At 41.8% G+C, this 15,732-nt stretch overlaps 1 protein-coding gene and 1 long non-coding RNA gene across 8 annotated transcripts in view; one reads left to right on the top strand and one right to left on the bottom strand.

Moving 5' to 3' along the window:
- Positions 1-6,580, bottom strand: part of LOC133492927 (uncharacterized) — a 28,953-nt gene extending 22,373 nt beyond the window's left edge. Inside the window, exon 1 of one of the 2 annotated variants that reach the window (XR_009792803.1) lies at positions 6,089-6,580. This is a non-coding gene — a long non-coding RNA (uncharacterized LOC133492927). Of the gene's footprint in view, positions 1-2,483; positions 3,975-6,088 lie in introns of those variants that run through there. The other variant, XR_009792802.1, reaches the window with a different exon arrangement.
- A 1,880-nt stretch (positions 6,581-8,460) lies between these two features.
- psme1 (proteasome activator subunit 1) overlaps positions 8,461-15,732 on the top strand; it is a 43,619-nt gene continuing 36,347 nt past the window's right edge. For 2 of the 6 annotated variants that reach the window (XR_009792800.1, XM_061805774.1), the window contains exons 1-2: positions 8,461-8,681; positions 8,864-8,896. Coding sequence is in view for 4 of the 6 variants with exons in the window: in XM_061805774.1 (XP_061661758.1) it covers positions 8,643-8,681; positions 8,864-8,896 (72 nt within the window). In the remaining 2 variants the exon portion in view is untranslated. The remainder of the gene's footprint in view (positions 8,682-8,863; positions 8,897-15,732) is intronic. The other 4 variants (XR_009792801.1, XM_061805775.1, XM_061805772.1 and 1 more) reach the window with 3 other exon arrangements.

Genomic DNA, 15,732 nt, shown 5'->3' with positions numbered 1-15,732 from the left:
ATGTCCCAGTGTGCTCGCAACATTTACATGGTGTACTGTATTGCATTTCTGGGCCACAGTGACGTCTGACAAAACTATAGCCTTTTAATCAGATATTCAACTAAATGAAAGAAACCTTTCGTCCTCTCGTCAGTGTAAACAAATACAGCCTTTGCCCTTTGGTTCCTACCACGAGTACAAAGTAGTACACGGTTAATGAGTGACTTACTCTTTGTGTCAGATGTCTGCCACACAAATATGTCAATATGTTTAAATTCACTTTATGATGTCCTTTTTTTCTATAAAAAATACAAAGATTGTTGAAGAAATACAAACAAACACTACAGTATTCATGAAAATGCTCATCTAATTCAACAAATTCAGGGTGTACCCCATCTCTTGCCCAAAGATAGCTGGGAAAGGGTCCAGAATTAATGTGTGCAGATGGTTACAGATTTGCTTTGCAAATCTTTGCAAGTGAACAACTAATCCAAAGACACTCTAGTCATAAAGGCGCAAGCTGATCCCGACTGGCTGTGTGAGAATTTGACATCTAACTGATAAAGAAACAGTCCCTTTGCTAATAAAGTTTCAAGTTGGTTGGGAGGTAAACCGGCAGCATCCATCAAAGCTACCTATTCCCAGTCCGGAGCAGGCCGTCAAAACTTTAGGGGAATTGACCAGCCTGCTTAAATTGTGCTCCAAGCAACATAAGTCCAATTTGCAGGCTACTGAAGTACAGATTGGTTCATATTTGGGTTTAAATGAATGAGAACAAGGACCCCCCGAGTTCTCTGCATAGTCACCACGTATGCTGTTTCCACCCTCACATCACAAGTTCACTCTCCGTTGCCAATGTTTTTCTGTCCTTTGTTTTGCTTTTCCCTGCATTGTTCCGCTGTAGATTACCCTAATAGATTTCATTCAATTTTCTATAAAAATCCACTACCTTGATATTTTGCGTGTTTGGATTTGACAAAAAAACTCTGGTTTTCAAGAAGTCATCAAATTCTTGTAGCTCCATTCAAATTGTGAGACAGAGGTTTTTATCACTTTGTCCTTAAGTTATATATGCTGTGCTCTTTTTCAAGGTAAAATAATGTGATTTTAATGCTCAAACTTAAAATCATGCGAAACCATATGTAATGCAGGCATCGCTTCAAGCTTATGATTTTCTCCTAAATTGATTATGTTTTTATCCAAACCCATATACGCTTATACAAGGTAACAGAAAACTCTAAATTGAAAGTGACTAAATTTAAATATGAATGGGTGTTTGTTTATTTTTGCCCTATGAGTGGCTGGCAACCAGTTTTGGGTGTTCCTTGCCTCTCGCCCAGGGTCAGCTGCGATAGGCGAAAAGCTTTCCCAGGTACCTAGTGAAGAAGAAACAGTATGGAAAATGGATGGATGGAATGGACTGGCAGTTTCATCATCTTGAGCAAAAAATACGTAAAATGAACCTGTTTGTTAAATATGGATCAATAAGACCATCTATCCAGTTTTTTGTTCTGGTTATATCCTCAATAAAGTCACAAGTGTGCTGGCGTTTGTCTCAGATTACTTTGGTCAAGAGGGTTGGTACACCCAGAACTAGCAGCTAAAGACAAACAAAAGTAACACCTACAGACAATTTAGTGTCTTCAATTAACTTCCTATGATGTTCTTGGAATATGGGAGGAAACAGGAGTGTTAACTGTTCCTGCTCCGGTTTGGAGGCGCAGGGGAGACGTCTTCTCTGGGGCCGAGGTTGTTCTCCTTGGGGATAACTCCCTTCTCGCGTCATAACTCTAAATCTCAATGGTGGGAGTAGTAAAATCACGGAGCATCAACTTGCTGTTATACTTGCTTTATTTTCTTTTTGGACACAACAGTTCCTGGTCGCCGTGTATTGATTTTCTCTTTCCTCTCACACTCGCTTCTGACCAAAAAACAGTCACTCACATTTGAAAAATGTACGGGTGTAGTCAGTCATGCCCGCAGATATAAAGTCACGGGTGTGGTCCACTCGTCGTGCCTGCAGTTAAAACGTTGCGGGTGTGATTAGGGTTGGAATCTCAAGACCTTAAAATAATTTACTGAGTTGTTATACCTGAGTATGTAGTTGTTACCTAATACAAATGTAATTGTTACCATACCATAATCATAATTTCTTGACACTCCACAGGCTGAGACAGACATTTTTAAAGAGGTCAATAGACATTCAGTTTCAATACTAAATATTCATATAATCAAAACATTTTATTTCATCATGATATATTGTTATAATCTCGTGTAATTTACGGCACTATCTATTCTCAATCTATTGATGGAAGCTAGCAGTAGATTATCTACATCTTTCTAAAGCATGGAGAAGGGAAAAGTTTTCAACTTCAACATAACACGGTACCACAGGGGGAAATGACCGTTCACATATAGATATGGACAGTCTAACATTAGAATTTACATCAAGTCAAAGTAAATCACAATCTGATACTTATTATAGTTAGATACTGAAACATTACCTGTGTTATATCCCAGAAATGTTTTTAATGTAACTCAGGGGTGCCCAGATTCCTCCCCCCAAGATCTACTTTTCAAGCAGCCAGCCTCTCCCGATCGACCGATGGAAGGTGCGGGTGGGGGTGCCATTGCACGCGTGCATCGCCGCGACTGTCGTCAATAGGAGGCCTGATTGCGAGAACGCGCCTTTATGTGCGTGTGCTCGACGTATTGGCCACACCTGAATCAAGCGACGAAGAGGATGGTAGTCTGTCTTTTTTTTTTTTTTTGGGCACGCCGTCACACAATCTACCCAAACAGCCTCGAGATGTCGTGTTCCTGCCGGTCCTAGCCCTGGCTGTGCAGGTTCCCTGATACACCTGCAGTCATCAGGAGGGGCACACCTGCGCCTCATCCACAGTAATTACCTGCAATACTTATAGGATACAGCAGACGATCTGGCAAAGCCAGGTCCCCGACACACTTGCAGTCATCAGGAGGAGCACACCTCGACGATATTTTGATCTTTTCTTCAGACGAAGTTTCCCCACATCGAGGACGTCAGCGAGGTGCTGAAGCAACTACTATGACACAACCTATATGTCAAGATGGAGAACTGCGAGTTTCACCTGCTTTCCGTCATGTTCCTGGGCTTCATCTTGGCCGAGGAAGAGATTTGCATGGATCCCAGTAAGATCGACTCCGTTTTCCAATCGCCCACCCCCACCAATCATGGGAGGTGAAAGGAGTGTTAATTAGTGATGCTTCCCATAACCGTTGAATACCCGAATGTATTGTGCAACCATGGTTATATAAGTTGTTTTTCACTCACCTGTTTTTCACTCACTTGTTTTTCTGGTCAAGACGTCTTGACCGTTTCACTATCGTGTTCGCATGCATACACTCACTTGTTTTTCGCATATAAGTTGTGTTTTACTATCTTGTTCACATGCATACCAAAGATGAACATTGTTGTGGGATATCTTGACTGTTGTTTCTCAGAGCCTGAAGGACACACTTAGGTGTCAATAGTAAATTGGCTACAATTGTTGCGGCGCCAGGTGGGACGGGTAGGCCACCCGTCCTTTCTCTTGCACGCAACTGAAAAGTATAATAGAGGGATGCAGAGTACAAACAGGTAGAGTCTGCTGCGGGTTTCGTACGGACGCCCAGCTGGTTGACAAGCGGACCTCTACCTGGGTGAATGGCTCTCCACCTTCTCGGCATAGGTAAGGGGCTCATATGATTGATTTCACGCAATGTCAACTGTGTTTTGAGAACTTGCATTTGGTCGAAATAAATATGCCAGTTATTAGGCTAAATAGCATTTGGGAACGTTGGTCTTTTGTTGAGCGTCATCTTTGTCGCGCCAACCAGCACTGATCCTTTCAGCGAGCATGATCGCGCCCATCAAATGTTAGTGACTGCAAAAAAAAAAAAAAAATAGAAGCTAAAGTTCAATTCGACAGTTACTATGTGGCGACCAGGAAAAATCAAATACCAGCAGACGATGAGGCGTAGCATCGACAAATAGTGTGGGACAGCACTTTTTTTTTTAAAGACAGGAAATCAATGAAAATAGCTCCGTAAACATTTTAGAAAAGTAACACAATAGAACTTTGACCTGTCACTAGAGTCTCTCCCAGAACAGTCAGGCATCGGTGGACGATGGCTCCCGCAGCTCCAACTAAGCAGAACTTGAATTGTGTAGTCATGGTCTTTCCAGACCAATGATTGGCCTGTGCACAAGATTCGAACCTGTGCACGAATTCCCTCCATGCTGTGGTGCCGTTATATTGGCCTGGTCGCAACATGGGGATCCTTTCCCTCGGCTCTGCATCTTCCTCTTCAGTGTCAGAGAGGGGTTGGCGAGGCGAACAGTGCCTTGTTGGTAGCTTTGAGCGGAGCTGAGTGCAAAGAAGAGTTTGCTGGATGTCCCCAGCTGCCACTGGACTACATTCCTCTGGCTTAAAAAATTTTGGTGAGCTATGCACAAGACGTCTCATATAGTCAGAGGAGAATGGGTTCGAATTTGTCATTTGCATTAGTTGTTTAGGGGCTGAGCAACTGTGTGTAGGGCTTTCTGCTTCGTGACGCCGGCTTTGATATACATCATCAGCAAAAGAATTATAGCAAAAACTGCGGCCGAGTGAGTATTTCCTGCCCATCGGCAAATGTGTTTCCACAAGTTGCGTCACACACAAACGGGTTATAATGTTCACATTTCTTCACCCTCTAATATTGTTTAGCTCCGCTCACACACCTGGCACTCCCAGGAGCGTCGCTCATCACTGTGGGTTGTTTTCACTGTCACATTTTGCTGAATTACCCATAAACCACTGCGCGCCGCCATTTAACCTCTCTACCCAATGTGTACCAGTGTTGTAGACTCCGGAATGCTCTCCGTTACTGTTTGTGTTTTTGTGTTTCACAGAAATCTCGGGAATCAAGTACACAAGAGAGGACTTGGTGACCATCACAGAACCTTCTCCTGACTTTTCTTCTGACTTTTTTTTCTTTTCTCACCAATTTGCTGAAGCTTTTTCCAGAATTGCTCACCAGCGCGCTCTTCAAAACCTCACGATCCGGTACACAAGTCCGGCCGTGTAAGCGGAGACATAGCCTAATGCTTCCGACGAAAGACTTTGGACGTTCTGTGGCTCTGTGGTTCACGGAGACTTGGCTTTGTGGACGACTGCCCGACGCTGCTATCACGCTGCCCGGTCTCAACCTCCATCGTGCTGATGTGTTGCCGAGCTAACAAGCTTAATCGATACTCTTTTCAGAAGGCCAACATTACAGTTAAGATCCTTTTTTGTTAGTCACTTGAAAGATTCAAGAATTTTGTGATAGGCTGGATTCGTTTATTCTTTTGTCTTTCTGCCATTGTCATCCATCAAATTTTAAACAAATAATAAACATTTCATTTTGCTTGTGGTAAACTAATATACAGGTTTTACTTTTTGAAAAAAAAAATTGAATAAATGGAGTTTGCCTCGATATTAAAAAAATAATATTCCACCGCCGTTCGTTTCCCGTGTTAGCATACAGGGAAGTGCCCGTATATATTTTTTTCACATATTTTATATTTTTTATAGTTAGGTTGTTGTAGCAAACGAAAACTTCTGCAGTGTGTGCTGAGCTGTGTAACGTCCGTGCACCATTCCTCATTGATATGAAAGCATATTCCACCGCCTTTCATTTTCTGTGTTAGCATACAGGTAAGTGCTCCTCCTTTGTGATTTCTGTCATATAGAGTAAAAGATCAAGGGCACAATAGTGCACCTTTGTGACGCAGTCCTGAGCCCCATGATCTGTGTATGCCAGGTAGCCTAGTAGTCAGTCTGGGCTTGATGTGCTGTCGGTCGTGTCTTCAATAAATGCAGTTAGAAACATAATGTCATCCACCCTGTGTACGTATGAGTAATGGAGCTCAGGGAAAATGCCCGCCGTTCGAGGCAGCACAATGGGTGACGTCACGTGAAAACAACCATACTAGAGTCGGGGGGACTAGCCTCGAGTCCGACGTATTCGTGGGGATTGCGAGCAGGAGCCATCTTTTGTTCGCTTAACTCCAGTGAATAAAGCAAGTACTTTACCGATTCTGGTGAAAAGAGAGGATGCTCACCCTTCCTGAGACAACATGAGAAAGTCCCTTCGTGGTCGCCAGTGTTAACCGTTCCTGCTCCGGTCGCCTGACTGTCGTCAGGCGACACAGGGGGACATCTTCTCCAGGGCCAAGGTTGTCCTCCTCGGGGTTAACTACCTTCTCGTGTCGTAACTCTGAAGCTCAATGGTGGGAGTATTAAGATCATGGAGCACTGACTTGCTGTTATAATCGCCTTATTTTGTTTTTGCACACAACAATTCCCATTCGCCATGAATCAACTTTGTTTTTCCTATCACACTCTCTTCTGACCATAGATGCAAGCACAGTCCATCTCACCCACACATCCACACGCATGCCCACCTACACAAAACCCGCAACAGGAATATCCGGAGAAAACTCACGCAGGCACGGGACAAGATGCAAACTCCACACAGAGGGGTTTAATTTGAACCCCAGACCTCAGAACTGTAAGGCAGATGTGCTAACCAGTCACACCGTACTGCCAAGACTGATCTAAAAAAAAAAAAAAAAAAAAAAACACTGGATACCGTACTCCCAAAACGTGTGGAGGACATGGTTTACAGGTTGGATTATGGTGGGCTTTTCTCAAACTTTGGCATGTAGAATTAAAACTGGTCATGTGATCTTGACATTTTTTCAGTTCTGGTAACAGGAAGGATTTTTAATTTGACTTGGTAAGCCAAAAAAGGCTAAGTGCAAAGGAAAGACAGATAACAATGTGACTGCCAAGAAACCTTGCATATTACCAAGGGCCCGATTTCCGTGACATTTTAACTTTTCCAAAAAATACGCTGTGCAGCACTATCATCATAATATAGCAAAAAACTCTGCATTTTTTTTGTCAGAAAAACATTAGATTTGAAGTCAATCAGTTAGATATACTTTTGGAAATAAGGACTTGCAATGGGAAAATACATGCTAAATGCATTGTTCATTTGTTGTCTCTGTGACGTCCTATTTCAATTGAATGATTTCAACTTTTAAATAAAAAAATTCACAGAAAACGTGTTTTCTTGCTTATCCACTGATGAAGTTTATTTACATCGCTTTTTCACGAAAAAGCGTCGGCCTCCAAAGGTAAAGCAGAGAGTGAACAGTAAACAACAACAACCATAAACAAAACTTTGTTCAAGTGAATTAAGCTCATCAGAAAAAAAAACCTTTACAAACAAACTTAAACAGTGTCAACGTAAATCTTTCTAACTTCTCACAGCCACGAAACTGGCGATTAACGCAGTTAATCACTGTTACTGCACAGGTCGGTTAGGGTTATTTTGGGAGTATTAAGATGGCGGATGGCGACAATGAGCCATCCAGTATTTTTTTTTTTTTAGATTAGTGACTGCCACCATTAAGACCCATACTTCTTTTAAGGCCTCAACGTGCACCTAATAAAAACAAAACAAAACTGTGACCCTGTACCTCAAAGAACACTGCAATGTAACCACAGCTCTCCACACACACACACACACACACACACACACACACACACCACACACACACACACACACACACACACACACACACACACAACACACACACACACACAGAAACACAAAATGTAATTGAATTTACTGCCAGTGGACTGTAATGTTTTTCTTAGATTTTTCATCTCTAATCTGAGCGAGTTTCAACAGTTCATAAAACAAGGCTAACATACATATCGAGTGTTCTTGTTGTTTTGTGAGTCTTCTTCAGAAACAAAATCCCAATCCTACCTCTGTAATTTGCACGTTCTCTCCATTTCTGATTGAGATTTCTCTGGGTACTCCGGTTTGGTCCCACATCCCAAAGAAATGCATTAACTGGAGACAATAAGTGGTGTGATTGTGAGTGTGAATGGTTATTTGTCGCTATTTTTATCCTGTGATTGGCTGGTAATCAGTTCAGGGTGTACCCTGCTTCCTGTCCGAAGATAGCTGGGATAGTCTCCAGCACTACCGTGACCCTTGTGAGGATAAGTCACTCAGATCATGAATGGATGGATAGGCCTCATGAACTCTCAGTCGTGCACAATGTAATGTCCATTTTAACAGCTCGAAAAGTTTAATGACAATAATTTATGTGGTGAGTAGCTGCATTGCTTCACAGAGAAAGCAGTTTCTATCCCCACCCCATTTACTACATAAACAGAAAGAAAATAAACAACAAACAAAACAAACAAATAAAAATTAAATAAAAACACAGCGGTCAACTATGACAACAAATCTCTGTAAATTCCTATATCTTAATGAACTAATAGGATAAAGTGTATGGAAATGAACGGCTGGATCAATTATGATGAATTATTTAGATTTTTGATACGCAAGAAGAAAAAATGACCCGATAAAACGATGTCCAATATAACTACAAGTCCCACAACGCACCGGGTGTGGAGCGCAGGAACCCCCCCCCTTCCAAAATGTACTTTCATTTTCAGTTTTAATGCTGACTAATTGTGGCGTCTTCCCGTAGCGTTGAATTTCAACGAATTGTGAGGATTACAATACTCACATTTCTTGCAGCTCACCTAAGCTTTAAACATATTTGACTTAATTTCAACTTTAGAAGCATGGCCGCTATGGATATTTGCACCGAGTCGAAGCAGAAGGTGAGCTCTGGCTAGTTACATATTTGCATTTATATTATAATGTCGATTATATAAAGTCCTTTATACCCTATAAATTGACGGTCTCAATGTGCACGGAGTCGAGTAAAATGAGCTGGTCAGTTATGTAATGGGATCCAAGAACTAGCACTCAAGGCACTTTTTCATGACTTACTCATTTGCAGGTGGACGACTTCTCCAAGAAAGTCACCAAAGAGGTAATGGACCATGCTGTCAATGATTTCACAAAATACAATGTATATACACCATTCTAAGAATAGGGCCGAGATACTTTTGCTTTTGCTTCATTTGTTAATGGTACACCAGTAGCAGCTACAATCCTAATGGAGGAGCACTCCCTCCAACAGTTATTATCAAGACGGACCTCAACGTGGCGTGTTTTCAACATGGGCGGCATGGTTAGACTGGTTTGCAAGGGTGGCCAACCAGTCAGCTCAAGAGCTACATTTTTTACTTTGGTACTTCAAGGAGCCACATCAGGCGATTAAAAAAAAAAAAAAAAAAAACCTTTCGTGATTCTGATTTCCCGACCGCCTCTAAAAATTCCTGCCGACCCCAATATTTTTCTGAACTGGTTGCCAGCCAGTTGCAGGGCACATGGAGACAAGCAACAGTCGCATTCACAATCACACCTATGGGGAATTTAGATTCTCCAAATATTGCATGTTTTTGGGATGTGGGAGGAGTGGAGTGCCTGGAGAAATTATACTCAGGCACGGGGAAAACATGCAAACTCTCCAGAATTGAGATTTGAACCCCTGTCCTCAGATTTCTGAGGCCAACACTTCACAGCTGCACCACCGTGCCACCGAGTACCATGACCACAGGCCAGTAATATGAAAAAAAAAAAGTTTTTGGTCTCACACACAGACAAACTATCAGTTCAACCAAGTGTTATTTTATAAGTCACAATTCTCATCTAATCCAACACTAAATTACATGATTGGAGGTCTGACTGCAACTGTGAATCAGTAGCCATGCTGATATCTGATATTCTATTCAGTGTGGCAGGACAATTGAAGATCTGATACCATTTGTTTAAGATTTTTGTTTTCAGGACAAAATTTCAACAGTCACCAAAGTGTTCCTCCCTTCCCCCCCACCCCCCCAAAATAAATTCCCCTTCGTTGTATGGCTTTTTGGCCCTTTCTATGTTCCGGTTGATGTGATGCAAGCGTTTGTCTCTGGATGCTTCATTATTTATTTATTTATTTATTTATTTTAAACTGAATCGACTTCTCTGGCTTATTTGTCAAAGTGACTAACTTCTGACTATGAAGTTAAGTCCCTTTTGGTAATTCCAGATCAGAGCTCTAAAATGCATAATAGACGTCTGACACAAAAGGCAGATTGGCAGGTCGTTGGGCTCAACACACACACACACACAAAAAAAACATGAGCAGTCTCGCTCTGGTAAATTGTCCTATGTTAATCCACATATATTCGTTTAACTGTGCATTTTCGCCTTCCATTTGAGAGCAAAATTGACAAATTATTTTCTCCAAAGACCATGATCCGACTGGGAAACTTCAAGCTATTTTCATTCAATGCGCATGCCAGTTTTGTGAAAATAGCGATTTAACCTTTCCAATTCCAGTCACCTGACCGTGATCAGGAGACGCAGGGGAGATGTCTTCTCAACGGCCGCGGTTGTCCTCTGGGTTAACTCCCTTCTCTCATTGTACACGTGAGCCGGGTGGTGGGAACGGTAAAGCTACTTTGCCCAGGTCGTGCTCTTTTTATCCTTCTTACCCTCCCGCTGCACACGCCTGTGCAGTCCCGTCTGACTCACACATCGATGCACATATCCACACACACTGAGCTTGTTGTCACAATACCTGTAACAACCGAAATAAACTAAAGCAAATACCGTAATAAACGCAAGCATAGTGTGCTCGCAACTACTATAATGAACACAATCAAAGCGCGCCTACACGCACATTAAAAAAAATCTTTATGCTTTCACTAGAGCAGGGGTCGGCAACCTATAACACTCAAAGACTTTGCCATTTCGACCCGGTTTCCATGGAAAAACACAACGCTGAGAGCCTCAAACACTTCTTGACATCTGAAATGGAGATGTTATCTTATATTTTTTTTGTGTCCATACACCCTCGAATGATTATATATATATCTTTATATTTTTAAAATAGTGTGTTGCTTATAAAATCCATCCATTCATGTTTCACAAAATGAACACATGAATTAAAGAAGACAAAGAGGGGAAAAAGTGGAAAAGATTACAACTGAGATGGGCATTTGCTATGTATGGAGGGAGTTAAACCCCACGCCCAGAGATTATACCGTCTATTCTCCACCACATAAAACATACTCAAAAATTTATTATTTATTTATGTATAGTAAAGATATTGGTTTTGTAAAGTCCTGTAAAATTGGGTTATTGGATCTTGCCGACCACAGCCCAGTTTATTTAGACTTCAACTTAAAGAACAGTAAAAACTCTTCTCAATCTCAAATTACCAAAAAGTATTTATAATTCCAAGTTGGGTCATTTGAGAACAATGTGTGTTGAAAAAAACTGTCTATTACAGAGGGTTACAGAGGTTAAGTGTGGCCACAATCACTTCCATGCACGTTTCATAGTTAATGAATGAGAATTTGTGTAAAACCAAGGGTCATTTATTTAAATATTTGTATTTTTATGAAATACTATGGAGTTTTTGACCAACTTATTCAATAGAATACTAGTGGGAGAGAAGATGCAAGAAGAATGGAGGAAAAGTGTGCTAGTCCCCATTTTTAAGAACAAAGGCGATGTTCAGAGCTGTGGAAACTATAGAAATATCTGCCAGCAACAGAATGGTTTCATGGCTAGAAAAGAGTATCACAGATGCATTATTTGCCTGGAGAAGGTCAGAAGGAGCTACATTGCGTCTTTGTGGATCTAGAGAAAGCCTATGACAGAGTACCAAGAGAGGAACTGTGGTACTGCATGCGTAAGTCTGGTGTGGCAGAGAAGTATGTTAAAATAGTACAGGACATGTATGATGGCAGCAGAACAGCAGTGAGATGTGCCGTAGGTGTGTCAAAAGAATTTAAGGTGGAGGTGGGACTGCATCGGGGTTCCGCGCTGAGCCCCTTCCTGTTTGCGATAGAAATGGATAGGCTGACAGACGAAGTGAGACTGGAATCCCCTTAGACCATGATGTTCGCAGATGATATTGTGATCTGCAGTGAAAGCAGGGAGCAGGCAGAAGACCAATTTTGAAAGATGGAAGTACGCACTGCAAAAGGAGAGGAATGAAGATTAGCCAAAGTAAAACAGAATATATGTGCGTGAATGAGAGGGGCAGAGGAAGAAGAGTGAAGCTCCAGGGAGAAGAGATAGCAAGGGTGGACGACTTAAAATACTTGGGGTCAACAATACAGAGCAACGGTGAACCTGGTAAGGAAGTGAAGAAACGGATCCAAGCGGGGTGGAACAGTTGGCGGAAAGTGTCTATGTGACAGAAGAGTCTCCACTAGGATGAAGGGCAACGTTTAGAAAACAGTGGTGAGGCGGGCCATGATGTATGGATTAGAGATGGTGGCACTGAAGAAACAACAGGTAGCAGAACTAGAGGTAACAGAAATGAACATGTTGAGGTTCTCGCTCGGAGTGAGCAGTTTGGATAGGATTAGAAATGAGTGCATTAGAGGGACAGCCAAAGTTGGATTTTTTTGGATGCAAGGTTAGAGAGAGCAGACTTAGATGGTTTGGACATGCTCAGAGGTGAGAGAGTGAGTGTATTGGTAGAAGGGTGCTGAGGATGGAGCTGCCAGGCAAAACAGCGAGAAGAAGACCAAAGAGAAGATTGATGGATGTTGTGAGGGAAGACCTGATGGCAGGTGGTGTTGAAGAGGAAGATGCAGCAGATAGGCTTAGATGGAAAAAGATGACACGCTGTGGCGACCCCTAACCCCTGGATTCCGGCTAAGGACAACGTGTCGCCTAACACACTTCCGCGTTCACAAGCCGTCAACCATCGTTTTTTTATTTTCAACCATAGTTAATGAATGGTAGTTTGTGTAAAACCAGGGGTCATTTATTTAAATATTGGTATTTGGAGTGAATACTAACTGAAAAGATTGATTGATTGAAGTGTCGCCGAACACATTTCCGCACTCATAAGCCATCACTATGTGGGATTTATTCCTGATGAGAACAGATCCAGCCACAAAGTATTGGTATGCGTCAAGACTTTTATACGCTTTCAAACTTTTCCGTGTAAATCTCGACGACTTACTCACCAGATCCGTGTGTATATCCGGTTGTCTCAGACAAGCGGAAGCGAATAACAGTCCAGTTTCTTCTCGGCGAAAACATCGACTTCGGCATTACATACTGGTCCTCTATGCTGAGTTTATCTAAGTTTCCCACGTACTGTCGTTTATTTTCATCTTCTAAATATCTAGACTCGGAGTCGTGCTACAAGACATATTTCCGTGTCTCCAACCGACCTAGCATTGAGCAATGCTTAACCTGACCGGCAATATGGCGAGATAAACAAAAGTCACGTGATTTTATGACGTAGGTGTGCAAGCACTATACAGTACAAAATTACTAAATTACTAAAGAAATGAAATACAAACTTCAGGATATTAATAATACCTTTGATAAATATTACCAAAAACTACGCACAGATGGACTGCAAAGGGGATAACTCACCTGAATCTCTGCTTCTACCATTCTGTCTCCCAACATTCACAGAAAACCAGAATAAAATATTAGTGGCCGATATAACAACAGATGAACTTCAAAAGGCAATCTCTAGATTAAAACTCAACAAGATCCCAGGTTCTGATGGGTTTACAGTAGAGTAGTATAAGACCTTTTAAGATTTGTTATTCCCACGGTTGCTTAGAACATTTAACTGGGACTTGAGGAAAGAAGAAATTCCTCCATCCTGGAGAGAAACCATTATTACAATAATAACAAAAGAAGGGAAAGATACGACGGAATGCTCTAATTATAGGCCAATCAGCTTGTTGAACATGGAATATAAACTTTTTACTTCAATTTTAGCAAAATGCCTTAAAATAATAATAAGTAAGTTTCTTTCGGGTTGTCCTGTTAGGGGTCGCCACAGCGTGACATCTCAGATGAACGCTCATATGCTCCCACATATTATACAGTTGGATCAAACAGGTTTCATCAAAGACAAACACAAGACAATGTCAGGAGAACATGTAATTAACCACGTAAACAAGAACAGACTAGATGCTATCCTATTAGGGATTGATGCAGAGAAAGCGTTTGATTCCGTCGTTTGTCTTTTTTTTTATATAAGATACTACAGGGATTCCAATTCCATCATGATTTCACTAATACCATACGAGCCTTATATCACTAACCAATTGCTAAAATATGAATCAATGGAGGACTATCCACTGGCTTTGAACTGGAGAGTGGTTATCGTCAGGGTTTCCCTCTCACCACTGTTTGCTCTTTTTATCGAGCCACTGAGTCAGTGGATCAAACAGTGAGAAGATTAAGGGCATCAAGGTGGTGACGGACGAAGAGCATAAAATTGCTCTGTTTAGGTAGGCAGACGGTATTCTGATATATTTGGGACACCCATCCAATATGGCCTGGTATCAGGCAAGAAATTGAATACATACAAAATTAAAATTTTGACATTTAATTATTTCCCTAGCCAGCCCATCAAGGAAGAACTTAATGTAAAATGGAATTCAAAAACCGTTAAATATTTAGTGTGAATATTCCTATAAATCTGGGCACAATTATATTAGAGAACTACGACCCCTTAATCTTGAAAATTAAATCCGATTTAACCAAATGGAATCTGCTTCCTTTTTTAGGATTAGGAAAGAGGGTGGAAACAATAAAAATGAACGTGCTACCAAGATTACTCTGTCTGTTCCAAAATATACCGGTAGAGCTCCCAAAAGGGACATTTTGAGAATTAGACAAATTAATATCAAGATTTATTTTGCAGAGCAAGAAACCAATAATTCGTTAGAAGACTCTCCAGTTATCAAAAGACAAGGGAGGCCAAATACTAAAAATTACAATCAAGCGGTGCAGATAAAAACTTTAGTTGACATTTGGAACCTTTCCTACAAAGCAAAATGGAAAGATATAGAACGTATACTTCTTCTTCTTCTTCTTCTTTTCCTTTCGGCTTGTCCCGTTAGGGGTCGCCACAGCGTGTCATCTTTTGCCATCTTAGCCTATCTCCTGCATCTACCTCTCTAACCCCAACTGCCCTCATGTCTTCCCTCACCACATCCATAAACCTTCTCTTTGGTCTTCCTCTCGCTCTTTTGCCTGGGAGCTCCATCCTCAGCATCCTTCTACCAATATACTCACTCTCTCGCCTCTGAACATGTCCAAACCATCGAAGTCTGCTCTCTCGAATCTTGTCTCCAAAACATCCAGCTTTGGCTGTCCCTCTAATGAGCTCATTTCTAATCCTATCCAACCTGGTCACTCCGAGCGAGAACCTCAACATCTTCATTTCTGCCACCTCCAGTTCAGCTTCCTGTTGTTTCTTCAGTGCCACCGTCTCTAATCCGTACATCATGGCCGGCCTCACCACTGTTTTGTAAACTTTGCCCTTCATCCTAGCAGACACTCTTCTGTCACATAACACACCAGACACCTTTCGCCAGCTGTTCCAACCTGCTTGGACCCGTTTCTTCACTTCCTGACCACACTCTCCATTGCTCTGTATTGTTGACCCCAAGTATTTGAAGTCGTCGACCCTCGCTATCTCTTCTCCCTGTAGCCTCACTCTTCCCCCTCCACTTTTCTCATTCACGCACATATATTCTGTTTTACTTCGGCTAATCTTCATTCCTCTCCTTTCCAGTGCATGTCTCCATCTTTCCAATTGTTCCTCTGCATGCTCCCTGCTTTCACTGCATATGACAATATCATCTGCGAACATCATGGTCCAAGGGGATTCCAGTCTAACCTCATCTGTCAGCCTATCCATTACCACTGCAAACAGGAAGGGGCTCAGAGCTGATCCCTGATGCAGTCCCACCTCCACCTTAAATTCCTCTG

The sequence above is a fragment of the Syngnathoides biaculeatus genome, chromosome 19 (genome assembly GCF_019802595.1).
Source record: "Syngnathoides biaculeatus isolate LvHL_M chromosome 19, ASM1980259v1, whole genome shotgun sequence".
Classification (NCBI taxonomy): domain Eukaryota; kingdom Metazoa; phylum Chordata; class Actinopteri; order Syngnathiformes; family Syngnathidae; genus Syngnathoides; species Syngnathoides biaculeatus.
This window is presented reverse-complemented; position numbering and strand designations above follow the sequence as displayed.